At 71.8% G+C, this 25,893-nt stretch overlaps 6 protein-coding genes across 7 annotated transcripts; 3 read left to right on the top strand and 3 right to left on the bottom strand.

Annotated features, from left to right (window-relative positions):
• Window positions 1-3,929: 3,929 nt before the first annotated feature.
• RTN4RL2 (reticulon 4 receptor like 2) lies at window positions 3,930-7,675 on the top strand. Its single transcript, XM_086472284.1, has 3 exons — window positions 3,930-3,963; window positions 5,746-6,230; window positions 6,953-7,675. The coding sequence occupies exons 1-3, from the start codon at window positions 3,930-3,932 to the stop codon at window positions 7,673-7,675; spliced, it is 1,242 nt and encodes a 413-aa protein (XP_086328410.1).
• Window positions 7,676-9,018: 1,343 nt separating this feature from the next.
• TIMM10 (translocase of inner mitochondrial membrane 10) lies at window positions 9,019-9,856 on the bottom strand. 2 transcript variants are annotated; one of them, XM_086472309.1, is made up of 2 exons: window positions 9,747-9,856; window positions 9,019-9,219 (listed from the first exon to the last, which is right to left on the bottom strand). In XM_086472309.1, exons 1-2 carry the CDS (start codon window positions 9,834-9,836, stop codon window positions 9,064-9,066), a joined length of 246 nt encoding a protein of 81 aa, XP_086328435.1. In that variant the 5' UTR covers window positions 9,837-9,856; the 3' UTR covers window positions 9,019-9,063. The 2 variants fall into 2 exon arrangements, with proteins under 2 accessions (XP_086328435.1, XP_086328434.1); XM_086472308.1 differs by having other exon boundaries at window positions 9,019-9,265; window positions 9,766-9,856.
• Window positions 9,857-14,063: 4,207 nt separating this feature from the next.
• LOC147414550 (ubiquitin-conjugating enzyme E2 L5-like) lies at window positions 14,064-15,553 on the bottom strand. The gene is made up of 4 exons (XM_086472295.1): window positions 15,533-15,553; window positions 14,987-15,076; window positions 14,313-14,499; window positions 14,064-14,227 (listed from the first exon to the last, which is right to left on the bottom strand). The coding sequence occupies exons 1-4, from the start codon at window positions 15,551-15,553 to the stop codon at window positions 14,064-14,066; spliced, it is 462 nt and encodes a 153-aa protein (XP_086328421.1).
• On the top strand, window positions 15,224-19,396 carry SERPING1 (serpin family G member 1). The gene is made up of 8 exons (XM_086472294.1): window positions 15,224-15,251; window positions 16,396-16,465; window positions 16,581-17,028; window positions 17,131-17,268; window positions 17,349-17,552; window positions 17,689-17,831; window positions 18,380-18,599; window positions 19,117-19,396. The coding sequence occupies exons 2-8, from the start codon at window positions 16,397-16,399 to the stop codon at window positions 19,365-19,367; spliced, it is 1,473 nt and encodes a 490-aa protein (XP_086328420.1). The 5' UTR covers window positions 15,224-15,251; window position 16,396; the 3' UTR covers window positions 19,368-19,396.
• An 874-nt stretch (window positions 19,397-20,270) lies between these two features.
• Window positions 20,271-22,428, bottom strand: YPEL4 (yippee like 4). The gene is made up of 5 exons (XM_086472241.1): window positions 22,309-22,428; window positions 21,479-21,807; window positions 20,842-20,885; window positions 20,564-20,672; window positions 20,271-20,360 (listed from the first exon to the last, which is right to left on the bottom strand). Exons 2-5 carry the CDS (start codon window positions 21,620-21,622, stop codon window positions 20,271-20,273), a joined length of 387 nt encoding a protein of 128 aa, XP_086328367.1. The 5' UTR covers window positions 21,623-21,807; window positions 22,309-22,428.
• A 780-nt stretch (window positions 22,429-23,208) lies between these two features.
• CLP1 (cleavage factor polyribonucleotide kinase subunit 1) lies at window positions 23,209-25,772 on the top strand. Its single transcript, XM_086472221.1, has 2 exons — window positions 23,209-23,814; window positions 25,017-25,772. The coding sequence occupies exons 1-2, from the start codon at window positions 23,209-23,211 to the stop codon at window positions 25,686-25,688; spliced, it is 1,278 nt and encodes a 425-aa protein (XP_086328347.1). The 3' UTR covers window positions 25,689-25,772.
• The last annotated feature ends 121 nt before the right edge of the window (window positions 25,773-25,893 follow it).

Below are 25,893 nucleotides of genomic sequence, written 5' to 3'. Positions count from 1 at the left end.
CCAGCACACCTCCTGCGGTCACTGGCGTGTCCCTTGAGGACACTGGCATGGCTCTTGGGAACACTGTCACAACTTTGGGGCCCTGCCCCACACACCACCACCCCCCATGAGGAACCCCTTTGAGCCCCCAGTGACCCCAGCACACTGCTGGGGACAGTGACGTGTCTCCTGGGAACACTGCCGCCACCAGTGACCCTACCACTACATTGGGGACACTGTCACCCTGTCGGGGGCCTGTCACCCTCCTGGGGAGCTGCCACACCCAGGGGACACCCAGACGCCCCATCCGTCCCTGTCAGCCCCTGACCCACATGGCCAGGACCTCCTGTCTCTCAGTGTTACCTGTGTGACCCGCATCTGGGTGACACAGGCGCCAAGGCCACGTCCCCCCAGCCCGTCACCCTTGTCTCTCCGCCCCACTCACCTGCACCAAGCCCCCCGTCAGCGTGTCACCGTCCCCCAGCTGTCCCCACTCCGGCCGGTGTAATGGCCGTTAATGAGGCCTCATTACAGCCGCAGCGGCTAAAGATTAACCGGGCACCGGGCCGGGGGGGCCGGGGGGGCTGCACTATCTTTAGCCAGCTGGCAGGGGGGGCAGGGCACCCGCTGGGCAGGCGGTGGAGGGCCAGGGGACGTCACGGGTGTCACTGCCTGGGGCACCCCAAGACACCCACTGCGAGTGTCAATTGCCATGAAGCCACACAGGCAAGCCACAGCCATACCGGTCTCCCCAAAGCCATACTGGTGTGTCCCAGCCGTACTGGTGTGTCCCAGCCGTACTGGTCACTCCAAGCCACACTGGTGTGTCCCAGCTGTACTGGTCTCCCAGCCACACCGGTCACTCCAAGCCATACTGGGGTCTCCCCACGCCGTACTGGTGCATCCCGGCTGTACTGGTGCATCCCGGCCAGACACACTGGTGAGGCCAGCACCCTGGCACGGGTGACTCCAGCCACACTGGCCCTGCCGTGTCCCCCCAGATCGCCCCGGGCCGCGGCCGGGGGGCAGGTGGGAGCAGGGGACGATCCCCGCCGCAGCGGCAGGACCCCCGGCCGGGTGCCTCGGCCCCGCTCCCGCTCCGCGGCCTCGCTCGTTTTAATAATTAATCGTCCCAGGGGCCGGCGCTCTCCCGCCGGGCCCGGCAGCGGGGGCCTCCCCAGAGGCTGCCGTGGGGCCGGGCTGCGGCCCCCGCGCCCCGCCGCTCCCGTGGTGTGGGTGCGGGGTGCCGGTGCGGACGGCCCCAGCCGGGGGGACTTTGCTGCCCCCCCGGGCACGGCCCTGCCTCACGGCCCCGGGGCCGACACGGCTCCGCCGCCCCCCACCACCGCCGCCCCCCGGGACCATCCGGGCCCCTCCGCCCCGCCCGGCTCCTCCCGCCGCATCCCGGCGCTGCTCACCCACCTCCGCGGCCCGGCGCGGCGGGACCGGCGCCGCCGCCCCGGCCCGGTGCTGCCGGTGCTGTCGGTGCCGCCGGTGGTCCCGGGCCGCCCGCCCCTCCCCGGCCGCGGGCGGAGCAGCAGCGGCCCGGCCCCGCCCCGCCCCCCAGGAGCGGCGGGGATGGGGCGGGGGGAGGCGGGGGGCGGCCGCGGCGGAGCGGCCCCGGGGGTCACCCGGTGGGTCCGCCCCGGGAGGGGCTGTCCCGGCTGAGAGCCCTCCCCCCGGCGTGCCCTGGTGCTGCCCGCCCCCCGTGTGCCCCCCCCCCGTCCCATCCCTGCCACCCCCCCACGCCGTCACCAGGTGTGACACCTTCTTACCTGGTGTCCCAGGGAGCTGGGGACGCCCCTGGGACACCGTTGAGTCACCCTTGGGACACCCTCGGACCCTCGCCCTTGGGACACCCTTGATTCACCCTTGGGCCACCCCTGGGCCAGCCTTGGGACACCCTTCAGTCACCCCTAGGCCACCTCCAGCTGTGTCATCCCAGAGCCATCCCCCCGCAGGCCCCACCGTGCCACCCCCACTGTGCCGTCCTGCCCGGGCTCTGCCCGTGTCTCTGGCTGCTCATCTCCACTGCCACCCTGCCCTGGGCATGCTGTCACCTGCCTGTCCCTGGCACCCACCCCACCACCTGCCCAGCTCCCTGCCCCACCTGGAGTACCGCCCATCCCTCCCAACACCCCCTCCTTGGCCACCCGTTTCACATCCACTCCTCCATCCCTCCGACCTCTTGCTGTCTCACCCCCCCACCCGTCCATCCATCAGTACTTGAGGCCGCCCGTCCTGTCCCCACCCATCCCCACCCCTCCAGCCAGACATTCATCTTCTCACCCAGCCGCCCATCTGTCTGTCCATCATGCATCCATCTGTCCATCACCCATCCATCTGTCCATCACCCATCCATCTGTCCATCACCCATCCACCCATCTGTCCATCACCCATCCATCTGTCCATCATCCATCTGTCTGTCCGTCACCCATCTGTCTGTCCCCCTCCAACCTCCACTCCATCCATCCTCGTGCCTGTTCAGTGTCCGTCTGCCCCACCACCCACCCAGCTGCCCTCACCTGCCCTGCCCGCGTCCTGCCAGCCCTCCTGCCCTCACCTGCCCTTCCCTCCACCCATCCGTCTGTCCGTCCATCCATCCATCCATCCATCCATCCATCCATCCATCCATCCATCCATCCATCCATCCATCCATCCATCCCTCCCTCCATCTGTCCTCTCCAGCAGTCCTCCACCCAGTCGTCCTTCCACCCATCTGTCTGTCTGTCCTCCACCCAGCCGTTCTTCCACCCGTCCCTTTGCGGACCCCACCACCCAACCTGGGCCTGGCCGGTGGCGCCGGGGCCTGTCCCTCTGCCGCCCCATCCCCCCAGGTGGGTGGGTGGGTGCAGGCACCCACTGGTGGGTCCGCCCCTCCAGGCCCCCCTGCAGACCCCACCGGGCGGGACGCACCCCCCGTGCCGGGGACGCGGGGGGCACCGGCGGGGCGGGGAGCGGATGGCAGCCCCTGACTCAGCCCCGCGCCGCCCACGCCCCCACCCACGGGTGCCCGCCGCGCCTGCCGCGCCAGCTTGTGGTATTTCGCTCGCCGGGAGCCGCGCCGGAGACGGTGCCGCAAACACGCCGCCAGTGCCAGCTTGTGCCGCCGCAGCCTGGCGCGGCCACGCGTGCCCCCTCCCCGCCCCACGCGGGGGCCGCCGCGGGGCGCAGCCCCCCCGCGTCCCCACGGGGCGGGTTTTGCCGCGGCCCCGGGAAGCGACGCGCTCGGCACCACGGACAGCGCCGGCTCCGGGCCGCGGTCCCGCGTGGGAGGGGGGAACGGGACGACGCCGCGCACGAGCCCCCCCCCGGCGCAGTCCGGGCAGCCGGCTCCGATGGGCAGCCCCCCGGCACCCACCGACGGGCAGCTCGCGCCGGGGTCCGCGGGGTCCCCAAGGGCCCGGCGCCCGTCCGGAGACCGCGGGAGGGAGGGAGTGACACCGTCCGCTGTGTCCCCCCCACGCGAGCACCGTGTTCCCTGTGGGGCGCCCGCCACAGAGCCCCGTGTCCCCAGCGGGGCGCCGAGCTCCCTGCCTCGGTGGGGCACCCAGCACTGAGCCCCGCGTCCCCGGTGGGGGTCCCCCCCCTGAGCGCCCGCCGCGCGTTCCCCCTCTCCCCGCCGAGGGTCCCCCGTGGACCCCCCCGCGCGGCGCGGGCGGGCCGGCCCGGGAAGGGTTAAGCGGCGGGGCCGGCGGCGGGGGGCGGAGCGCGGCCGCCCCGGGATAAGGCGCGGCGCGGGGCAGGGCTCAGCCCCACCGGAGCCGCGGGCAGAACCGTGCCGAGCCGAGCCCAGCCGTGCCCGCAGCCCGCCCGTGCCATGCCCCGGGGCGGCAGCGGCTGCTGCTCCCGCTCCCGGCGGCGCGGCGGGGGTGAAGGGGGCGAGCAGCCCCCCCGGCACCGGCTATGAGCCCCCGGGCAGCGGGACACGCCTGAGCGGCGGCCCCGCCATGCGGCCCCCCACGGCTCGGGACCTGCCCCAAGGTAGGCGGGGGGGCCCACGGGGGTCGGGGGAGCCCCGCGGGGGGCGGGGGTCCGGGTGCCACCCACGAGAGCACGGTCCCGGCTGCGGGGGTCCCGGCGCTCTCGGGGTGCGGGTGCCCCGGGGTGCGTGGGGACCCCGGGGCGCACAGCCCTGGGGCGCACCCGCCCCACCCACATCCCAGACCCCCCCCCCCACGACCCACGGGGAGCCCGGGGCAGCTCTCACACTCCCCACCCCGGCGTGGGGGTGCCCCGCGACCCACGGAGGTTGCTCGGTGCCACCCCGGGGCACACAGCTCGGGGTGCGGGTACCCCGGGGTGCAGCCTGCGCGGCAAAGCCCAGCGTAGGGGTGTCCCACGACCCACGGGGTACCCGGTGGCACCCCACGACCCCCCCCAGCCCGGCATGGGGGCACCGCACACCACACCCGGTGCACCGAGGGGGTGCAAAAAGTGCCCGGGTCACCCCGCGGGCGGGTGCCATGGGGTACCCACGAGCGGGGCGCCGTTTCCGTACCAGGACCTGGGGATGGCGGGGGGGGGGGGGGGGGACGACACGGACGGACGGACGGACGGACGGGGGGGAAGGTTTGGCACGGGGAAAAAAACGGTGCCCGGTGACTTCAGCTCCCAACTGAGTCAGCCCGCGGCGAGGGGGAGTGACAGATGGGACGCGGGTGGGGGGCGCACGGCGGCACGGGGCGCCGGGGGAGGGGGGCGGCGCTGAGCAGCTGCGCCGGACGCCTCCGTGGGTGGGTGGGGGTGTGTCCCCCCCCTTCGTGGTGCACCGGGGGAGGGGGGAAGCGTTCCCATGTCCCCCCCCCACGGTGCACCTCCAGTGCACCGGGGAGCGGGGGGAAGGGCACCGCCTCCCCCTCCCCCGGTACCGGCGGCTGGGAGCATCCCCGCATCCCCGGGCGTGGGGCCAGGCCGCCGGGGTGAATTATGGATGAAGCTCTCGGGTTGCAGCCCTGGGGGGGGGCGAGGGGTGGTGGTGGTGTGGACAGGCGGGGGGGGGGGGGAACGGCGGCGCGTGTCACCGGCGAGAGCGTCAGCCCGCGCCCACGCGTGTCCCACCCCGCACGTGGCCGCGGCACGCGCGCACGTGGCGCCACCCCGCTGACGGGGGGGGCTATGCCCCCCCCCCCCAAGTTGGGGAAGGTCGGGTCGTGGGGGACCATGGCTGCGGGGGTCCCAGGGAAACGCAAATCCAATGAGGCAGTCAGTGTGTTGGGGTGCCCAGCCCTGCGGGGGCGGGGGGGGGGTGGTGGTGCCATGGTCCTATGGGGCAGCATGGCCCTGGGGAGAGGGTTGGGGGGGCTTTGGGGAGCACAGCCCTGGGGGCTGGCAGGGGCCTGGGGGGCTTCTAGGGGTGCCCAGCCTTTTGGGGTGAGCATGTCCCTGGGGGGCTCCTAGGGGACAACGACCATGTGGGTGGTCATGGCCCTAGGGGGACTCCTGGGGTACCATGGCACTATGGGGTGGTCGTGGTCCTGGGGGGCTCCTAGGGGTGTCCAGCCCTATGGGGTGGTCGTGGCCTTGGGGTTCTCCTAGGGCACCATGGACACACGTGTGATCGTGGTCCTGGGGGGGGGTCCCGGGGCGCCATGGCCCTGTGGGGTGGGCATGGCCCTGGGAGGCTCCATGGGGTGCAGTTCCCAGGGTGCTCCGTGCCCCGGGGGGGCTGCCTGGGAGGACCCTGCCGCGGCGGTGGGCGCGCGGGGCCGGGGTGGGGCAGCGCCCCAGACGATGCCCCGCGCTGACGCCCCGCTGTGCCCGCAGGCGGGCGCCTGGCGGCCCTGCTGCTGGCGGCGCTGGCGTGGGTGCCCGGCGGGGCGCCCGCCTGCCCCGCACTCTGCACCTGCTACGTCTCGCCGCCCACCGTCAGCTGCCAGGCCAACAACTTCTCCTCGGTGCCCGCGGGGCTCCCGCCCGGCGCCCGCCGCCTCTTCCTGCAGAACAACGTCATCCGGGCGCTGCGGGCGGGCACCTTCGGGCCCAGCACCGTCACCCTCTGGCTCTACTCCAACAACATCTCCTCCATCCAGCCGGGCACCTTCCGCCACCTGCCCGCCCTGGAGGAGCTCGACCTGGGTGACAACCCCCACCTCCGCGTCCTGGCCCCCGACACCTTCCACGGCCTCCGGCGCCTCCAGGCCCTGCACCTCTACCGGTGCCAGCTGGCCAGCCTGCCCAGCGCCATCTTCCGTGGCCTCCACAGCCTCCAGTACCTCTACCTGCAGGAGAACGGGCTGCTCTACCTCCAGGTCCGCCACGGCCCTGGGGCTGCCCTGGCCCAGCCATGGGGTGCTTGTGGGGCAGGGTGGCAGTGGGTGATGCCCATGGGGCAGGGGATGGGGGAGGCGCTTGAAGCAGGGTGCTGGGCTCTGTGGGAGACCCGCAGGGCAGCGTGATGGGCAACACCTATGGAGCAGGGACACAGGACAGAGGTGACACCCGTGGAGCAAGGACACGGGGCAGAGTGATGGGTGGCGCCTGTGGAGGCAGGATGTGGGACAAGGTGATGCTCGTGGAGCAGGGACACAGGACAGGGTGATGGCCATGGGGCAGTGTCATGGGTGACACCAGCAGGGCAGGAACTTGGGAGGGGGCTCTTGGCGACAGGCATGGGACAAGGTGTTGGGTGATGCCCATGGAGCAGAGTCACAGGGAAGGGCAACAGGTGATGGCTGCAGGACAAGGACATGGGGAGGTGGTGGGTGACACCCATGGAGTACAGACACAGGACAGGGTGATGGGTGATGCCCATGGAGGGTCGCGAGGAAGGGTGATGGGTGATGCCTGCAGGACAAGGGTACAGAGCAGGGCTCCGGGTGCAGCCCACGGAGCAGGGACAAGGCTCTGCAGGACACCCATGGGTAGGTCCCCAGGTGATGCCCACCAAGCAGGGACACGGGGCAGGGCTGGGGACTCCCCGCTGGGGCTGCACACCCCATACCCACCCCCCTCTCCCCCCACCCCGCCGCAGGACGACCTCTTTGCCGACCTGGCCAACCTGAGCCACCTCTTCCTACACGGGAACCGGGTGCGGGCGCTATCGGAGGGCGTCTTCCGAGGGCTGCCCAGCCTGGACCGCCTGCTGCTGCACGCCAACCGGCTGGTCGCCATCCACCGCCGCGCCTTCCGGGGCCTGGCCCGCCTCACCATCCTCTACCTGTTCAACAACAGCCTGGTGGCACTGCCCGGGGACCCGCTGGCCGCCCTCCCGGCCCTCCAGTTCCTGCGCCTCAACGCCAACCCCTGGGCCTGCGACTGCCGCGCTCGCCCGCTCTGGGCCTGGTTCCGGCGCACCCGCGTCTCCAGCTCCCCCGTCCCCTGTGCCAGCCCCCCGCACCGCCGCGGCACCGACCTCCGCCACCTGCGCCCCCGCGACTTCGACGCCTGCCCCGAGGAGGATGAGGAGGAAGATGGCGGTGGCGGTGGGGTGGCAGTGATGGGCACCCCTGGGCGGGCGCTGGGTCGCCCTGGCACCCTCCCAGCTGCGCCACCCTCCGCCTTCTACCGTGACGGCCTGCCCCCCCACGACCTGCGGGGACCCCAGCCCCGGCCACCCCCTCCTTCCCGCGATTCCCGCGGCCCCCCCGGGGATGCCCACTGCCCCCAGGCACCCTGTGGCCCGCCAGCCGCCGCTGCCCCCCGCCAGCCCCATGGCCTCCTGCCCCTCCTGGCTCTGCTCCTGCCCTGGCTCTGAGCCCCTCCGTCCGGCGCCCCACGGGGACCCTGGCTCCTCGGGGTGCCTGTGCCCCCCTTCTCCCCAGGGGGGGCCCCTAGAACTGTGGGGGGCAGCCGGAGGGGGCCGCAGGGTGGAGGGGGGTCCCCCCCATCCAAAGTGGGAAAAACCCCCAACAGGAACCAAAAGGTGGGAAATTATTTATTAAAAATGGTCTTATTTTGGGAGAGTGGGGCCTGGCTGCTGCTGGGGGGGGGGGCAGGGGGGCCGCTGCCTTTCCAGGTCACTGGCTGCTTCTCTTGAAATATTGATGGCGCTGCCGCGGCGGCCGAAAGGCAGCGAGGCATGCAGGGCTTGCTGTGGGGATGGATGGGGGGACAGATGGACAGACACCCCCCTGCCATGCTGCGCCCCGAGCCGCAGGGTGTGTGTGCACAAGCACCCGCCGCTGCACTGTGCACACCCGCCACCGCGGCGCCTGGTGACACGACCCCGTCGCCCTGGCTGGCAACACCCCTGGCACCCCGCACCCTCCGCAGGGTGCTGGTACCGCACCGGGTGTCATGAGAGCCACGGGGTGCAGTGCCACCGCCCCTGCTGTCGCCCACACCCAGCGCGGCATGACCCACTTCCCGGCAGGCGCCAATGCACAGACCACGCTCGCACCGCCGGGCCGTGGACGGGCAGACAGGTGGGCACTGCCCACCCATCGCCTGGGTCCCTTTGGGTGGGTGTCACCCCAGGGGGGGTCCCTCTGCAGGTCTCCTTCACCCGGGGTGTCCCCATGCTGGTGTAGCAACCTGGGTGTCCGTGTGCAGGTGTCCCTGGCCCTCCCTGACTGTCGCTGTGGGTGCGTGGGGATGGCTCTGTGTGTCCTGGCCGTCCCTGCTCAGGTGCCCCTGTGGTCCCTCCCCAGGGGTCTCTGAACATCCCCACGTGGTCCTCATCCACTCGCAGGTGTCCCTGGGGTGTCCCTGTGTGGTTCCTGTCTGTGTGTCCCTGACCAGGGCTGGCGGTCTCGGGGGTGTCCCTGCGTGCCTGTCCCTCTCCAGCTGCTCCAGGGCTGTGTCCCTCTGCAGGGTACCCCCCCCGCTGTCCCCCAGCAGACAGGGAGGGCAGAGCCCTGTCCACACCCTGCAGGGGATTACAAGGGGCTCAGCCCGGCTCTGCCTAATCCCAGGATTACATGGGCTGGGCCTGGCCAGGAGATGGGGGGGGGCACCCAGGGGTGCCCCCCTCAAGGACACGCCACGTGGCAGCTGGGGACAGCAAGGGGGGGCTCCCTGGCAGCATCCACCAGCACTGCCAGCTTCAACACGTACCCCAACACATCACCACGAGGTGGCTGGGGGGGGCGAGGGAAGTAAACCAAGGCCTCCAGTTTATTGGGGTGACGGGGAGTGGGGGGCTCAGGCGGTGCCGGTGCCCTGCTGCATGCGCTTGAGGAGCTCCTCGTCCTGCAGCGACAGCTCCGTCAGCTTCTTGCCCATCCTCTCGTGGACCTCCAGGTACTTGGCCACGCAGCGGTCCAGGCACACGCTCTCCCCCTTCGACAGCTCCGCGTCCTTGTAGTGGGGGGGGACGCACTTTCGGTGGCACGCCTGCGTCATCCTGCACAGCACCCGCACCCTCAGCCCCCCACCGACCCCGCCACGCACAGCCCCGGGCACCCGCGCCCCAGCACTCCCAACACCTCTTGTGCCCCAGTGTCATCGCCATCCCCCGGCACCCACAGTGCTCCCCAGTGTCCCCCATCCCAGGCAGCCCCATGGCCTCCCCATTTCCCAGGCAAACCCCCAGTACCCCCAGCACGGCCCAGTGCCCCCCCACCCCCAGCACCTCAGGATCTCCCAGTGCCTCTGATACCCCTCAGTGCTCCCAGCACCCTCAGTGCCCCCTCCCCTTCCCAGGCACCCTCCAGCGCCCCCGGTGCCCCCCCAGCACCCCCCGGTCCCCCAGCCCCTCTGATACCCGCCAGTGCCCCACCAACCATGTGCACCCCCAGTATCTCAGCCCCACGCCACCAGCACCCCCAGGTCCAAAGCCCCCAACTCCCCCCCGTGGCCCCTAAGTGTCCCTGCCCCCCCGCTGCTCCCCCCGGCCGGGCGCACCGGTTGTACATGTCGGCCATCATGTCAACCTCCAGCTCGGCCGCCAACTGCTGCGCCCGCAGCGGGTCCATGGCGGCTCAGCCCCGCCCGGCCGCTCTCGGCCCCGCTCTCGGACCGGCTCGGGACCCCGCGGCGGCTCCCGGCAGGAACCACGTGGGCGCCGAGCTTCCGCCCACACGCAGACCCGTCCCGCCCCGCCTCAGGCTTCGACCAATAGAAGCCAGGGATGTGGAGGAACAGGAGGGGTAGCCAACGCTGATAGGGCGCCGCGAGAGGGGGTGTGGCGGCGACGGCAGCCAAAGGGAGGCGGGGAGGCGGTGGGAAGGGAAGGCGCGCGCTTCGCCGGCCCTTTGCCCTGTAGGGGGCGGGACCGGAACCGGGCACCGCCCCCAGGCCAGCCCGGGGGGCACCACGGGCTCGGTGACCCCCGTATCCCGCCGGCCCGTCCCCGTGTGACCCCTGTCCGCCCGCTGCTCCCCCCGGCCGGGCGCACCGGTTGTGCGTGTCGGCCATCTTGTCAACCTGCGGCTCGGCCGCCGGCTGCTGCGCCCGCAGCGCGTCCGTGGCGGCCCGGCTCGGTTCAGCTCGTCCCGGCCATGCTCGGCTCAGCCCCGCTCGGCCCCCCTGTCCCCACCGTGTCGCCTGCCGCCCCCGTGTGCCCCCTGTACCCCCCGAGTCCTCTGTCCCCCCCGTGTCCCCTCGGCTCGGCTCGGCCCGGCTCGGGCCGTTTCTCCCGTCCCCCGCGTGTCCCGTGTCCCTCCTGTGCCTCCCTATGTACCCCCGAGTCCCCCGTGCCCGCCTGGGGTCCCCCTGCCCCGTGTGTCCCCCAGGGGCTCTCTTGGGGTGTCCGGGCGGGGGGGGGGGGGATCGGCACGCCCCCCGTCTGTCCCCACGCGTGCCCCCGTGTCCCGCCGCGGGTGGGCGGTGAGTGAAGGCGGCACCTGCCCCGGCGAGTAAAAATAGCCCCGGGCGGGCGGGGTGGGGGGGAGGGAGCGGGAGCCGGCGGGAGGTACGGGGCGAGGGGCTGGGGGCCGGGGGGCACGGGGGGCGGCAGGGGGAGGAGGGGTCTCGGGGGTGGAGAGGGGAGTTGGGGGGCCGGAGGGGGGGTCGGGATGGCACTCGTGGGGGCGCGAGGGGGACGGTGGGGGTTTGAAGGTGGTTTGGGGGGGTCGGGACGGGACGCGGGGGGGATTGAGAGGCAGAACAGAGGAGTGGGATGGTGTACGGGGAAGACTGGGATGGGGGGCAGGAGGACAGTGGGGGGTTGGGGGGCATGGGGGGGAAGGCTGGGGTATTGAGGTGTCGAGATGGGGGAGCCTGGATGGGGAAGGGGGGTGTCCAGGTTGGTGGAAAGGAGGTGCCAGGGCTAGGGGCCCGGCATGGGGACAAGGGCAAGCGGGGGGGGGCACCGAGGGACACCTCAGTGACAGCCCTGTGCCCCCGCAGCAGCATGGAGACGCAGGGAGATGCGGACACCCCCACCCCGGACACCCCCAGCACCCCCACCCCGGGCATACCCGCCCCGGACACCCCTGCCTCGGACACCCCCACCCCCGGCACCTCCTCTGACCCCCCCGCGGGGCCGAGCGATGGGGGGCCGGAGGGGGGCAGTGGGGAAACGGCAGCCCAGCACGGCGGGAGGGACCCCCGGGCAGCGGGCAGGGGGGGCAGTGACGACCAGGGGGCAGGGGCAGGAGGCAGCGCAGGGGGGGGCACCAAGGCAGGAGGGGACGAGGCGGGGGACACCAGAGCGGCCGAGGATGCGGCGGACGATGCCGGGCCAGGAGGGGACATGGAGGGGGACACCAGGGCAGGAGGAGGGGACGTGAGGGAGGACACCAGAGCAGGAGGGGACGCGGGGGGAGACGCCAAGGGAGAGGCTTCAGGGGATGTTGGGGGTGAGGCCGGGGCAGAAGCACCGGAGGGTGCCGGGGGCGATGCCGGGGCTGCCGACGGTGCTGGGGGTGACAGCGAGGGCACGGGGGACGGCGGGGGCGATGCCAGGGCCGAGGCAGCCGGGGATGCCGGGGGGGGCGCTGGTGGGGGGGCTGCGGAGGGGCCGGCAGCATCGGGCAGCACCCGGGGTCGGCAGGTGAGGGGTGGGCGGGGGACACGGTGTGGCACGGGCAGGGCAGGGGTGGCAGGGTGGGGGACAGGCATGGCGGTGCCAGGGCAGGGTGACGGTGCCCGTGCTGGCAGTGCCGCCCTGGCTGTGTCCGCAGGAGCCCGCCTGGCTGCGGGACGAGGAGGATGAGCTGTGGCCTGAATTCCCCTCCTGCTCATCCCCGGGGGAGAGCACCAGCCCCACGTCTCCCGTGTCCCCAACGTCTCCCTTGTCCCCCACACCCCCGGCATCCCCCACGTCCCCCACAGGTAAGGGCTGTGCTGGGCAGGCTGGGCCGCACGGGCAGGTCCCTGCAATGGCACTGGGGTGCCCTGGGGTCACCACTGTCCCACACAGTGTCCGCCCCCCCCCCACCCTTGGGGTCCCCTACAGATCCCCCATGTTCCCTCCCCATGCCCCGATGGTGCCCCAGAGATGACCCCCCATTTGAGACCCTGCCAGTGCCCAGAGAGGACGTGGGTGCTCCCATGCCAAGGTGCCCCCTCCTACCGCACTGACCCCTCCTGTCCCTTGCAGCTGGCACCACCGAGGCCTCGGGGGGCAGCAAGAGGTGAGTGCGCAGGGGGGGAGCTCACCCATCCCACGGGTGGTACCCCTCACCTGCCCCCCATGGCTGGCCCACCCATGTGTGCCCGTGAGTGGCACACACAGCAGTGCCCTCACCCCCACCGGGGCCACCTCTCTGCCCGCAGGTCCACACCAGCAGGGGGGGTGCGGGCCCGGGAGCCCCCCAGGACAGTTGGGCAGAGGCCAAGGCCAGAGGGGGCAGGGGGGCGTCCACGTGCGAGTGCCCGGTCACAGGGTCGCAGCGCCATCCTGGAGAAGTTCGGAGGGTGAGAGGGGCCTGGCCCCACGGGGGAACTGGGAGGTCATGGGGCACTGGGGGTATTGGGGGGCCATGGAGTGGGGGCGGGGGGGTATGGGGGGGCACAGCGCAGTGGGGGGCACTGGGGTGGTCAGGGCCACTGGCCAATGGGGAGCCCCTGGTGTGGGTGCTGGGGGGTAAACCGGCCAATGTGGAACACTGGGGCAAGGATGGGCCGGGGGGGCATGTGCCAGTGGGGGTGTGGGGTGCCCCACGGCGACCGGCATTGCCTGCAGGGCAGCCACGGGGCCAGCCCCACACCTGAAGCGGACGGGGGGCACGGCCACGGTGAAGGCCATGCTGCTGGAGTGGTGCCGCGCCAGGACCCGCAGCTACGAGGTGAGAGCGGGGGGGACGCCTTGGGGCAGCTGTGGGGCGGCCGTGGGGCGGCCTGACCCCCATCCATCCATGGCAGCACGTGGACGTGCAGAACTTCGCGGGGAGCTGGGGCAGTGGCCTGGCCTTCTGCGCCCTCATCCACAGCTTCTTCCCCGATGCCTTCGACTACGCTGGCCTGGAGCCCAGCGCGCGCCAGCACAACTTCGCCCTGGCCTTCGCCACTGCCGAGTGAGAGCACCCCCAGCCCCCCCGGCCCCCTGCCCCGGGTGGGTGGCCCCCAGTGACGGCGGTGTCCCCGCAGGGAGAGGGCAGGCTGCGCCCCGCTGCTGGAGGTGGAAGACATGGTGCGGATGCCGGTGCCCGATGCCAAGTGCGTGTACACCTACCTGCAGGAGCTGTACCGCTGCCTGGTGGCCAAGGGGCTGGTGAAGACCAAGAAGCGCTGAGGAGGGGTCCCCCACGGCTCCCCCCACCCCGTGCCACCCCCCCACTTCATCCCCTGACATGTACCCCAGCAGTAAAGGCTTGCAGTGCCAGGCTGCAGTGGCCTCATCTCTCATCGGGGGGGGACACAACGCGGTCACAGGGATGCTGGCACCTGTGTCGGGGGCATTGGCATGAACCGGTGCTGGGGTGGGTGCAACCCTGGCACTGACCGCCCCCTGCCACCGCAGAGGGGACAGGCAGGTGGGGTGGTATCCCCCCAGGGCTGGCACTTCCCCAGTGCCCCCCACCATCCCCACGAGGATCACGGGGCCAAAGCAGAAGCAGGAATAAATTTATTAAGGTATGTAGGGGGTGGGGTGGCCCTTGTGGGGCGCCAGGACCCCCCCATGGTGCCGAGCTGGGCCCCCCGCCCAGGCTCCAGCACCAAGGTGGGGGCAACGCCAGGGCCAGACCCAGCTGCACAGGGAGGGGTGAAGCTGGGGCGCCCCTGGATGCCATCGGCTGCCGCTGGGTGCGGGGGGCTCAGGGTCCGGGGGGCTCAGGGCGCCGCTCAGCGTGTCGGCGGGTGTGCTCCTCCGCCCGGCGCCGGAAAACCTCGGGCTGGTCCTGGAGCTCACGGGCCAGATCCTGCCGCAGCACCCGCTGGGGGTCCGGGCTGTCGAGCAGCAGCAGCAGGTCCTGCAGCACTGCGGGCAGCGGGGGGGTCAGGGAGGGCGTCCCCTCCCGCCGTGCCCCCTCCCGCCGTGCCCCCCCCATCCCCGAGGCGCCCACCGTGGACGGCGCGTGTGGTGGGCACCCAGTGCTGGGCGGAGGTGAGGGGCTGGCAGACGCGGCCGTCGGGGTCCACGCTGGGGTGGTAGATGCTGGTGCGGAGGGTGGCGCGGGGGGGGACCAGCGGGTGGTGGCGGGAGAAGGTCAGCTCGAAGCGGAAGGCGCCCGCGTTGTACGGGGGGTTGTTCTGCCGTGGTAAGGGGGGGCACCTCAGCCACACCCCCCGCCGCAGCGTCCATCGGGGGGGACCCCTGTCCCAGCTCTGATCCCCAGTGCCCCCCCTCCCCCCCCCCCGTGGAGACCCTCCCAGCCTGGGCCCGCCAGGAGGGTAACCCCCACCCAGTGCCCCCGGCCCAGGACCCCAGGGTCCCCGCACAGTGCCCCCAGGGGGTCCCTCCCGCATGTTGCCCTGATAAGGGCAGCCACTCAGTGTCCCCGCCCAGGAGAGACCTCCCTCGCCCCCATGCCCCCAGGGGAACCCCCAGCCCCCCTTGCCCCCAGGGGCCCATCTCCCCTCCAGGTCCCCTGTGCCCCCGTAGTCCCCCCAGGGGACACCCCCTCGACCCCAGGTCCCCCAGTCCCTCAGCCCCCCCGCTCCCCACGGCCCCCACGACCCCCTCAGCCCGCCCAGCCCCGCCCCTCACGCACGGGCAGCAGCCCCGCCCCTCACGCACGGGCAGCAGCAGCCCCGCCCAGCGCAGCACGTCGCCCTCCAGCGGCCGCAGCTCGCGGGCCCCGCCCCAGCGCCGCGCCTCCTCCAGCTCCTGCACGGGGGCGGGTCACTGGGCGGGGCCGTCTCCATGAACACGCCCCCGGGGCGGGGCCACAGCCAAGCCACGCCCCGTCGCGGAGCGGTCACCGCCGCGGAAACGAAACCGAAGCGCGGCGGGGCGGGGGGGGGGAGTGGGACCTCCCGGGCACCGGAGACCCTCTGCCCAGGTACCGCCGCCCCCCGCACCGCCCCACGGCACCGGCACCCCCGCACCGCCCGCACCCCCCCCAGCATCCCCCGCAACCCCGCTCGGGGACCCCGCACCCCGAGACCGACACCCCTCGGCCACCCCCCACCCCGGTACCGGCACTGCTCGGCGCTGACACCAGGACGCCCCGCGCCGGTACCGCCACGGCCCCGCACCCTCGGTTCCGCCCCCCGGTGCCGATACTGGAGTACGGTCGCGCCCGCCCCCGGTGCCCCCAGGACCCCCGGTACCTCGACCCACCTTGGCGATTCTCGCGGCCATGGCCAGCAATGCCCAGTGCCGCTGGGCGTGGCTTAACCAGGACACGCCCCCTGGGAGGAGGGGCAAGGGGCTCCAGTCCCGGACAGGACTTGGGTGCCCTGAGGCCATAGAGATGGGCGGGGGTGAGGGGTGTCACAGCACCTAGGCCTGCCCCCAAGTCACTGGGGGATCAGAGAGGCAAGGACAGGGAGCTTGAGCCGGAGCTCGAGGGGCAAGATGGCCCTTGTCACCACAGGGGGCATAGAGATGGGACAGTTGAGTGGCCAGATGCCCTTGTCACCACAGGGGGCATGAAGATGGGGCAGTTGAGTGGCTAGAGTGCCCCACACCACCTCCCAAAGGGCCCCTGCCCGAGGTATTGGACCTCCAGCGCCGAGGCCAGCGCGGGACGAGAGGCCAGAGGGGGCGGGGGGCCGCGTCTGCCCCGGCACCTCCCCCAGCCCGCCCCCCGGCTGCCCCGGGCACCCCCCCGCCGCCGGCCCGGCTGATTTACAGGAATCTGGGGCAGCCGCCCGACGCCTCCTTAATCTTTAACCAGGCAGGGCCGGATCCGGCCAGATCCCCTCGAGCGCGGCCGGACACGCAGGGACCCGACCTGCCGGGCACCCAGGTGGGCCCCAGGCGCTGCCTCCTTCTGCCCCCACACCCAGCTCCCGAGGGGTGTCAGACCGGGGGGCACCCTGGGGCGAGGCTGCACGAGGTGGGGCACAGGCGGTGCAGGGAATGGGGGTGCAGGGTGCCAGGGTGGGATGGGAGAGTGTTGGGTGCCAAGGTGGGCTGCTGGGAGCTGGGGTGGGGGTGCCAGGTGCCCATCAAGCCCTTGACCCATGCTTACCCACCAGGATGCCCACCGTGATGCTCTGGCTAACCTTGGTGTGGCTGGTGGCCACAGCCACGGCCACTGTCACCCCGGTAAGTGTGTCCCAGGGGCACGGGCTCCCTGCGCCCAGGTGCCCCCGTGCCCACCCTAGCCTGAGTACCCCACATGGGTGCCCCGTGCCCGCCTCACCAAGGTCGCCGTGCCCAGGTGCCCATGCCAGAGGCGTCTCCCAGTGAGCTGGAGCTGCTCAGACAGCACCCATCGCTGCTGGTGCCCACCCCCTCTGGCCACCCCGAGGAGCCACACAGCTCGGATGCCCCCCTCAAGGCCACAGACCCCTCCAGCCCTGAGGCAACTGAGGGAGCACCCGAGGAGCCGGGCACCACCGCCGACGGCAGCACGGCAGCACCCGCACCCAGCACCACGCAGTGGCCCCCCGGCACCCTGGGCACCAGTGCCCCGCCGTGCCCTGGGGACGAGGAGCCGGCCAAGGCCTGCGGGGCGCCCACGGCAGAGCAACGGGCGGCCGTGGCCGAAGCACTGGGCACCTTTGCCCTCCGCTTCTACCAGCACATGGCAGAGGCTGCCCAGCCCGACGACAACCTGCTCTTCTCCCCCATCAATGTCGCCATGGGGCTCTCGCACCTCCTGCTGGGTGAGGGGCTGCCCACCACCCACTGCGGGCACCACCTGCGGACCCGTGGCCGCCCCGGCCTGGAGCAGCAGACGCCTCGCTGAGCTTCCTCTGTGCCCACAGGAGCCCGCGGCGAGACACGTGAGCGGCTGGGTGCAGTCCTGGCGTACCCACCGGCGCTGGGCTGCCCGCACGGCGCCCTGCGGCAGCTCGCCACCGCGCCCGGCCTCTTCTCCGCCGCGCAGATCTTCCACCACCCAGGTGAGGCAGGCGGCCAGGTGCTGGCAGGGCTGACGACGCCAGGCGGGCACCGGGCTGACGCCAGCCATGCTGCCGGGCAGAGCTGCACCTCCGGCACCGCTTCCTCAATGAGTCGTGGCACTTCTACGGCGCTCGCCCGCGGGCCCTGAGCGGCAACGAAAGCCTCGACCTGCTGCGCGTCAACACCTGGGTGCGAGAGGCCAGCCGGGGGGTGCTGCCCACGCTCCTGCCCACGCTGCCCCCCCAGCCCCGCCTGCTGCTGCTCAGCGCCGTCCACCTCCGGGGTATGGCCCCAAGACCTGCCCCGCCCCGGGGCTCGGCTCGGGGGTCTGCCCGGGATCTGGCCTGGGGCCCAGCTGGCCCTGAGTGGCCCCCTGGGCCCCCCCCGTCCCCCACAGCCCCGGTGCCGTGTCCCCGCAGCCACCTGGCGCACACCGCTGAAGGCCGAGCAGACGGTGCTGCTGCCCTTCCTGCGCCCGGGGCGCCCGCCCCGCGTGGTGCCCGCCATGACCAGCAAGAAGTACCCGGTGGCCTCCTTCACCGACCCCCGCCTGCAGGTCCAGGTAACCCCCGGGACCTGCTGCGGGGCTGGGGACGGGCTGCGACGTCACTGACCTGGCACCTGGCAGGGGGGACAGCAGGATGTGATGTCACTCCAGTGGCACTGGAGGGGATGCCAGGCTGGGGTACCACTCTACTGGCCCTGGCGGGGGTGGCTGTGACATTGCTGCCATGGCACTCAGGGGGGATGCCAGGCTGTGATGTCACTCCCCTGGCACTGAGGGGGCCACAGGCTGTGACAGCACTGTGGTGGCACTGAGGGGTGTGCAAGGCTGTGACATCACTGAGGCGGCACTTGGGGCGATGCCGGTGTGTGATGTCACTGAGGCGGCACTTGGGGGTTGCCAGGCTGTGGCATCACTGCGGCAGCACTGGGGAGGTGCGCCAGGCTGTGACATCACTGTGGTGGCACTAGGGGGAGTGCCAGGCTGTGACATCACTGAGGCAGTACTCAAGGGGTGCCAGGATGTGATGTCACTGTGGTGGCACTGGGGGGTGCCAGGGTGTGACATCACTGTGGCAGCACTGAGGGCCGGGGGCCGTCCCACAGGTGGGGCGGCTGGAGCTGAGCGGGGGCCTGAGCCTGGTGGTGCTGGTGCCGCAGGGGCCCCCGGGGGCACTGGGGACCCTGGAGCGGGCACTGGACCCGCCCACCTTCCTGGGGCTGCTGCGGCGGGCGGCCCTCACCCCCCTTCAGGCCACCGCCCTGGCCCTGCCTCGCCTGCGCCTCGACCTCGCCCTGGACGTGGTGGCCCTCGTCCACGACATGGGTAAGGCCACCAACCCCCAGCCCCGGGGCCTCTGTGACATCACTGCTTGGGCTGGATGGGCTGGGGGTGATGCCACTTCCTATGTGGGAGGTGATGTGCAATGATGTCACTGGCCCCTTCCCGGTCCCTATGCATGTCCCTTTCCCCAGGGGCCCCAATGTCCCCAGTGTTCCCGTGCCTTTAGTGTCCCCCAGGTCACCCTGTACCCCTGTGTCCCTGGTGTTCCCCATGTCCCCAGCGCCTTTGATGTGCCGCACTGCCCCCAGCCCCCAGTGTCCCCACATGACCTCTGCTGTCTCTGGTGTCACCAGTGTCCCAAACATCCCCCATCTCCCTGGTGTCCCCCATGTCCCTCAGTGTCCCCCGGTGCACCCCATTGCCCCCTTGCCCCTGGTGTCCGTGGCGTGCCCCTGGTGCCCCCCACATCCCCAGTGTCCCCAAGGCCCCCCAGTTTCCCCTGTGTCCTGTGCCCCCCGCGGTGTCCCCACGGGGATGGCGCTGAGGACGGGTGCTGCAGACTATGGGCTGTTCCTGGACGCGGAGCTGTGCGGGCTGGCGCAGGGCCCGATGGTGGCGGTGGACACAGCACGGCACCGGGCAGTGCTGGCGCTGGACGAGGCCGGTGTGGAGGCGGCGGGCGCCATGGCCACCTCGGTGGCCCGCACGGCCCTGCTGCTGGAGGCCATGCGCCCCTTCCTCTTCGTCCTCTGGCACAACGATGGCGCTGTCCCCCTCTTTATGGGCCGCCTCAGCGACCCCCAGCCCTGACCCCCGCCCCTTCCCTTGTCCCCACTTTCCTCCCTTCCTTCCTCCTCCCATCCCTCCATTCCTCCTTCTCCCTCCCTCCATCCCTTCTCCCTCTCTCCTTCCTCTCCTCCCTGACTCCTTCCCTCCCTCTTTCCTCCCAACCACCCTCCAGCCCCCATCCTTCCCCCTTCTTTTCCCTCCCTCCCTCCTTTTCCCTCCCTCCATCCTCCCTCATCCCTCCCTCCCTACTTCCTCTTCTCCCTCCCTCTTTCCTTCCCTCCTCCCAGCCCTCCCATTCTCCCTCTCTTCCTCCCTCCTTCCCCATGTTCCCACCCCTCCCTCCCCCATCTGCCCCCCTTTCCCTCCCCCATCTCCCCACCAATCATGCCAGCCCCATAGGGCAATATGGGGGTCTCTGCGCCCCCCGTGCCTCAGTTTCCCCATCGGCTCAGGGCCGGAGCCCTCAATAAACGCACTGACGACTGCACAGCCTCTGCATGTGGGGAGGTGAAGGGGCAGCCCGGGGGCCGGGGGGCAAGTTGGGGGCTATCAGGGACACCCCCACCCACGCCAGGGTGCCCGCAGGGGCCCCGGCTGCGTGACAAGGGCTGAGCCAGGGGAGATGGCAGCGCCGGGGGCAGGTGTCACCCAGCACCTTCCTAAAAAAAAAAAAGCCTTTATTGCCCTAGAAAAGACCCCACGTGCTGGTGACAGGCACCGCGCCCCCCCCCCCCCCCCCCCCCCGGGGGCACCATCCAGCACCGGGCGCCTTCGGGGCACTGGGGAAGGTACGAAGAGGGGGGCAACCACGGCCAGGACCCAGTGCCAGCACCCCAGCGCGGGTGCCCGCTGGGGCGGGGGTGCTGCTGGGTTGGGAGCCCCCGACGTGTCCTCGCCGTACCCCGCTGTCCCCCGCCGTGCCCCTCAGTCCCAGCCGTTCTCCTTCACCATGTGCGACATCTCGATGATGAACTTCCCCTCCTTGTACTTCTGGCTGCTCTCGAAGGCCTGCTCCTGGGGGGGCAGCGTCAGCCCACTGTGCCCTGGTGGGGCGCCTGCGCCGCTGCCCATGCCACCGGGTTGGGGCGCACGGGGTGCTGCCTTCACCAGGCCTTGGAGGGCCCCACGGAACAGGTTTGGGGTGCCCATGGCAGGGACGGGGGTGCCCGGGGCAGTGCCCGCAGCAGGGCAGGGGTGCGGGGCGCGGGGGCACTCACGTATTTCCAGCCGAGGGTGGTCTTGCAGCTCTGGCAGAAGATGTCAGCCACCGAGTGCAGCCCCGTCAGCAGCAGCCGCTGCTCCGCCGGGCCACAGCCCACGTTCACCCTGTGCCCAGAGAGCGGTGCGGTGTGCCATCGGCACGGCACGGCACGGCCCGGCCTGGCTCAGCCTGGCATGGCACAGCCCAGCCTGGCACGGCACGGCCCGGCACCACCAGGCCAGTGGCCCCGGGTGCCCCCCCGGTGTCCACAGCCCAGGCTCCCGCGGTACTCACACGGAGTTGAACAGGTAGGCACGGCCGTGGCTGCCCTGGAAGGACTGCGGGGACATGGCACAAGTCACCGGCTGGGCCCCCTGCGTCCCCCCGCCCCGCCGCATCGCCACCATGCAACATGGGGACACCACGGGGGGATACTCACCCCCCTGGGGACACCGAGGGGGACCATGGTCACCTCCACGGGAGCACCCCAGGGGACACTGCCCGCCCCCGGGACACCGTGGGGGAGGGACACTTGGTACCCTGGGGACACTGGGGTGATGCTGACCACCGTGGGGGCAGCGTGGGGAACGTCCTCACCTCGGGGACAACACAGGGGGAACACTCACCACCCTGGGGACACCACGGGGGGCCGCTTGCCAGGCCAGGGGCACCACGGGGCGGGGGGATCAGACGCTGGCTGTCCCAGTGCCACCGCGGGCAGAAGCTCACAGCCCCTGGGACATCGTGGCGGGGGCGGGGGACACGTGCTCATCGTCCCAGGGCCGCCTCGGGAGGAGGCTCACCGCCCTGGGGACACCTCGGGGGGATGCTCGCTGGCCCAGGGCCAACCCAGGGCCACCGCTGGGGGATGCGCTGGCTGTCCCAACCCCCCGTGGGGGGCAGCCGGGAGGGCAGGGGGCGGGGGGTGCACCTTGGAGATGAGCTCCTCATGCCTGGCCAGGTGGGCCCGGCAGTGGACGCAGCTGTAGGTGCGGTGGGAGCGGGGCAGGTAGCTGTGGAAGGTCCTCGGGGGCAGGCGGGCGGCGGGGGGCAGGCGGCGGCGGGGGGGGGGCATGGCGGGGGGCAGAGCCCCGGGGGGGCGCGGGGGGGCGGGGGGCACCGTGCACCCCCCGCAGAGCCGCTCGCAGGGGAAGCAGCGCAGCAGAGCGCCGAGAGCCGTCGTTCCTGCGGCGCCGAGGTCGGGGGGCACCGCCGCCCCGGGCCCCCCCAGGTGAGAAGGAGGCGGAAAAGGGGGGCGGCCTGCAAAGGGTTAAAGGGAGCAGTGAGAGGAGGGGCGGTATTGCCTCGGTCCCCCTCCCCAATACCCCCCAGCTCTCAGCCCCGCCCCCCTGGCCCCCGCTGCCAGCTGAGGCCGGGCTGGCTCATCGCAGGAGTGAGGAGCAGCGAGGGGTGGCACCGCCCCGTCCCCACTGTCCCCGGGGAGACCCCGAGGGGGGGGCTCAGAGAAAGGGGGGGCAAGGGGCGGCCCGAGGGTCTAGGGAGAGGGTGCGGGGGGTCCTCTTAAGCGGGGTCTGGGGCTCCTCCTAAAAGGGTCTGGGAGCCCTGCTGGGGGTGTCACGGAGGGGGGCAATGGGGGTCCCGGGGAGGCGATGGGGTGCCGGGGGCACGACGGTGGCGGGGCTGGTGGGGGGAGGTTTGGGATCCCGGGACGGGAGGACGGGGCTCCCGGGGCGGGGGCGATGTCAGGGGCGCCGGGGGTCCCGGGGGGGGTCCGGGGGGGGAATCCCGGGAGCCGCTCACCGCCTGCCGCTGTCCCCGCTGCTGCTGCTGCCACTGTCCCCGGGGCGGGCGCCGGGCGGGGGCACCGGGCGGCCGCGGGGGGGGCCCTGCGTGCCCGGGGACTGCATCGCGGCACCGTGACTCATCCCCCGCCACCGTGACGTCACCGACCGGCACCTCCGACGTCAGCCCCGCCGCCGGAGATGTGCTGCGGGCGCCGGCGACCCCCGGCACCATCGGTCTCCCCGTGTGTCACCCGGTGTCTCCCCCCTCCGTGTCCCCCTGTCCCCCGTGTCCCCCCGCGTCCCCCCGTGTCCACAGCCCCTTCCCCCCCCTGGAGTCACCCCCGGGGCGCACGCAAATGAGATGTAAATTAGGCGGGGGTAGGGAGTGGGGGGGGGCTGCGTGCAAATGACATTCAAATGACATGCAAACGAGCCCGCGACCCATGCAGACGGATGGGGAACATTCTAATGAGATGCAAATGAGACGCAGGGATGCGGCACGGGGTCCCGGGGCGGTATGCAGATGAGATGTAAATGAGCCCGGAGAGCAGCGGCAGGCCCGGGCTCCGCCTCTCGGGGGCACCGCCCAGCCGTGCGTCATCACGTCAGCCCGGCGGTCCCGCGCGGCTCCATGGCAACTCCCGCCGCGGCTCGTCCCGCCCAGCCGGCCGGGCGCGCCGGCGCGCCTGTCTGACCTCACTTCCGGCGCAGCCTCGCCGGCCCGGAAGCGCGAAAGCCTCGGTAGGTGGGTGAGGGGGCGGGTGGGGGGCACCGGCCAGGGGGCGGGGGAGGGCCCGGACCCCCGCAGCGGGCGGGGACAGGGCTCGGGAGCCGCTCGGGGGGCAGGCCCTGCGGGCAGGCCCGGCCCCGCCGTGCCGCCCGGCCCGCAGCGGCAGGCGGGGCCCCGTGGCCCGTCATGGCGGACGACGGCGGCGAGGAGAAGAAGCAGGTGGCCAAGTTCGAGCTGGAGCGGGAGACGGAGCTGCGCTTCGAGGTGGAGGCCTCGCAGACGGTGCAGTTGGAGCTGCTCACCGGCATGGCCGAGGTCTTTGGCACCGAGCTCACCCGCAACAAGAAGTTTACCTTCGACGCCGGCGCCAAGGTGGCCGTCTTCACCTGGCACGGCTGCACCGTCCAGCTCAGCGGGCGCACCGAGGTGGCCTACGTCTCCAAGGACACCCCCATGCTGCTCTACCTCAACACCCACACGGCCCTGGAGCAGATGCGGCGGCAGGCGGAGCGGGAGGACGAGCGGGGGCCCCGCGTCATGGTGGTGGGACCCACCGACGTGGGGAAGTCGACCGTGTGCCGCTTGCTGCTGAACTACGCCGTCCGGCTGGGGCGCCGGCCCACCTTCGTGGAGCTGGATGTGGGCCAGGGCTCCGTCTCCATCCCCGGCACCATGGGCGCTCTCTACATTGAGCGGCCGGCCGACGTGGAGGAGGGCTTCTCCCTCCAGGCCCCTCTCGTCTACCACTTCGGCTCCACCACGCCTGGCACCAACATCAAGCTCTACAACAAGGTGAGCGTGGGGAGCCTGCGGGGGTTGTCTTGCCCCAGGGAAAGTCCTGGTTTGGAGCCGGCCTCCAAAGCTCCCAGCCCACCAGGGATCATCCCATTGCTTCTGCTGCCACACAAGACAGCGGCGTGTCCCCGCCCCGAGTGCTGCACCCGCTTCTGGGTGCTGCAGCTCAACAGAGATGTAGGGAGGGCTGAGGCGGTGAGGGGAGAGGCATAGCAGAGACAGTGGAAGGGCTGGAGGAGCCCCCTGAGGAGGGGAGAAGCTATTACGCCCGGAGAGGTGGAGCTGAGGGACCATGACGGAGCTTCTCGCTGCCCACGAGCCCCCAGGCCCGTTACAGGCTGCAAGTTGTGGCTGGCCACGGAGGGCGAAGCCAGAGCCACAGGTCACCCCGAGCCAGCGGGGACCACAGGCTCATTAGGTGAGCAGGGAGCCAAGCACAGCTGTGGGTATGGTCTGATGGCTCTTGCGTGGAGCCAGCGTTAGCCAGAGTTTGGTGGCTGTCACCACACAGCATCCCTCCCCTGCAGGGACCCCCCTTCCTGCTGCCTGCAGCCTGGTGCTCTGTTTATGGAAGCTCAGGTGGAAAGAAGCCCCAGAAAAACCTGAGGACGCCCAAAAAGCTGACCTGAATCTCCAGGGTCCTCCCACTGCTGCTGGTTGGTGACAGAGGCCCCTGCTTGGCTGAAGGCCACTGCAGCCCTGTGCTGCCCTCGTCCTGGCAGCCCTCGGGACAGAAATGCAGCTCTGCTGCCATAGTTGACTGCCCTTAAGTGCTAATAAAGTTTTAGGAACGGCTTCGGCCTCCTCAACGACGAATCACCCCTTTGTGGCTGTTGGTTGAGGGTGGGGAAGGAAGGATTTTGTCCCAGGTGTCTGCCCAGGAGCCGGGCGCTGCTCCTGCGCCCTGGCAGTAAATACCTGGAGGTATTTACTGTCAGGAGCTGCGCAGAGGATCGCTGCGTCCCCGAGGAGCAGGACGGGGCCCAGCACGCCTGCCTCCCGCCCTTCCGGTGCCATTCAGGGAGTGCCCGCTTGCTCCCCTGAGCTTCTGACCCAGTGGGAGCTAGCGGTGCCGCTGGGGGAGTTGGGGCTTTGAGGATAGGTGGGGGCAGGGCTGGAGAGAGCCGGCCGAGGTCTGGGGAGGCAGGTGCCCCAAAGAGGCCCCTCTGTCCTGACAGCTCCGCCTTGTCACCCTGCAGATCACATCCCGCCTGGCCGATGTCTTCAACCAGCGCTGCGAGGTGAACCGCCGCGCCTCGGTCAGCGGCTGCGTCATCAACACCTGCGGCTGGGTGAAGGGCTCGGGCTACCAGGCACTGGTGCACGCCGCCTCCGCCTTCGAGGTGGACGTGGTGGTGGTGCTGGACCAGGAGCGGCTCTACAACGAGCTGAAGAGGGACCTGCCCCACTTTGTGCGCACCGTCCTGCTCCCCAAGTCCGGCGGGGTGGTGGAGCGCTCCAAGGACTTCCGGCGGGAGTGCCGGGATGACCGCATCCGGGAGTATTTCTACGGCTTCCGGGGCTGCTTCTACCCTCACGCCTTTGACGTCAAGTTCTCCGACGTCAAGATCTACAAGGTGGGGGCTCCCACCATCCCGGACTCCTGCCTGCCCCTGGGCATGTCGCAGGAGGACAACCAGCTGAAGCTGGTGCCGGTGACGCCGGGGCGGGACATGGTGCACCACCTGCTGAGCGTCAGCACCGCCGACAGCCCCGACGACAACATCTCTGAGACCAGCGTGGCTGGCTTCATCGTCGTCACCGGCGTCGACCTGGAGCGCCAGGTCTTCACCGTCCTCTCGCCCGCCCCGCGGCCGCTGCCCAAGAACTTCCTACTCATCATGGACATCCGCTTCATGGACCTCAAGTAGGGCAGGGGGGGCCTCCGCCACCCCCCGCCCCTTCCCGGTCTCACCCCTTTTGTAACGTTTGCTATTAAACGGCGAAGCCTTCGGCCCGCGGGTGGGTGTCGGCCTGCGGCGGCGGGGCGGGGCAGGGCGGGGGCCGGCCGCGGGGAGGGGGTGTCCCGGCGCCGCGCTCCCCCCGCGCCCCGCAGTGCGCCGCGCCGCCTGCCGC

This window comes from Leptosomus discolor, chromosome 12 (genome assembly GCF_034619465.1).
Source record: "Leptosomus discolor isolate bLepDis1 chromosome 12, bLepDis1.hap2, whole genome shotgun sequence".
NCBI classification, from domain to species: domain Eukaryota; kingdom Metazoa; phylum Chordata; class Aves; order Leptosomiformes; family Leptosomidae; genus Leptosomus; species Leptosomus discolor.
The sequence above is the reverse complement of the archived record's forward strand: the minus strand, read 5'-3'. Positions and strand labels throughout refer to the sequence as shown.

Coding starts and splice junctions, on each gene's coding strand:
- RTN4RL2 (XM_086472284.1), top strand. CDS start 3,930: ATGCGGCCCCCCACGGCTCGGGACCTGCCCCAAG. Junction 3,964..5,745: donor GGCTCGGGACCTGCCCCAAG/GTAGGCGGGGGG, acceptor CTGTGCCCGCAG/GCGGGCGCCTGGCGGCCCTG. Junction 6,231..6,952: donor ACGGGCTGCTCTACCTCCAG/GTCCGCCACGGC, acceptor ACCCCGCCGCAG/GACGACCTCTTTGCCGACCT.
- TIMM10 (XM_086472308.1), bottom strand. CDS start 9,836: ATGGACCCGCTGCGGGCGCAGCAGTTGGCGGCCGAGCTGGAGGTTGAC. Junction 9,266..9,765: donor ATGGCCGACATGTACAACCG/GTGCGCCCGGCC, acceptor GGTGCTGTGCAG/GATGACGCAGGCGTGCCACC.
- YPEL4 (XM_086472241.1), bottom strand. CDS start 21,622: ATGCCCCCCCCCCGCCGCCGCCTGCCCCCCGCCGCCCGCCTGCCCCCG. Junction 20,673..20,841: donor GCCTACCTGTTCAACTCCGT/GTGAGTACCGCG, acceptor CTCTGGGCACAG/GGTGAACGTGGGCTGTGGCC. Junction 20,361..20,563: donor CCACCCTCGGCTGGAAATAC/GTGAGTGCCCCC, acceptor CTGCCCCCCCAG/GAGCAGGCCTTCGAGAGCAG.
- SERPING1 (XM_086472294.1), top strand. CDS start 16,397: ATGCCCACCGTGATGCTCTGGCTAACCTTGGTGTGGCTGGTGGCCACA. Junction 17,269..17,348: donor GCAGATCTTCCACCACCCAG/GTGAGGCAGGCG, acceptor GCTGCCGGGCAG/AGCTGCACCTCCGGCACCGC. Junction 18,600..19,116: donor GGCCCTCGTCCACGACATGG/GTAAGGCCACCA, acceptor CGGGTGCTGCAG/ACTATGGGCTGTTCCTGGAC.
- LOC147414550 (XM_086472295.1), bottom strand. CDS start 15,553: ATGGCCGCGAGAATCGCCAAG. Junction 15,077..15,532: donor TGGCCGCGAGAATCGCCAAG/GTGGGTCGAGGT, acceptor GCCCCCGTGCAG/GAGCTGGAGGAGGCGCGGCG. Junction 14,500..14,986: donor GGGCGGGGCTGCTGCTGCCC/GTGCGTGAGGGG, acceptor TTACCACGGCAG/AACAACCCCCCGTACAACGC.
- CLP1 (XM_086472221.1), top strand. CDS start 23,209: ATGGCGGACGACGGCGGCGAGGAGAAGAAGCAGGTGGCCAAGTTCGAG. Junction 23,815..25,016: donor ACATCAAGCTCTACAACAAG/GTGAGCGTGGGG, acceptor GTCACCCTGCAG/ATCACATCCCGCCTGGCCGA.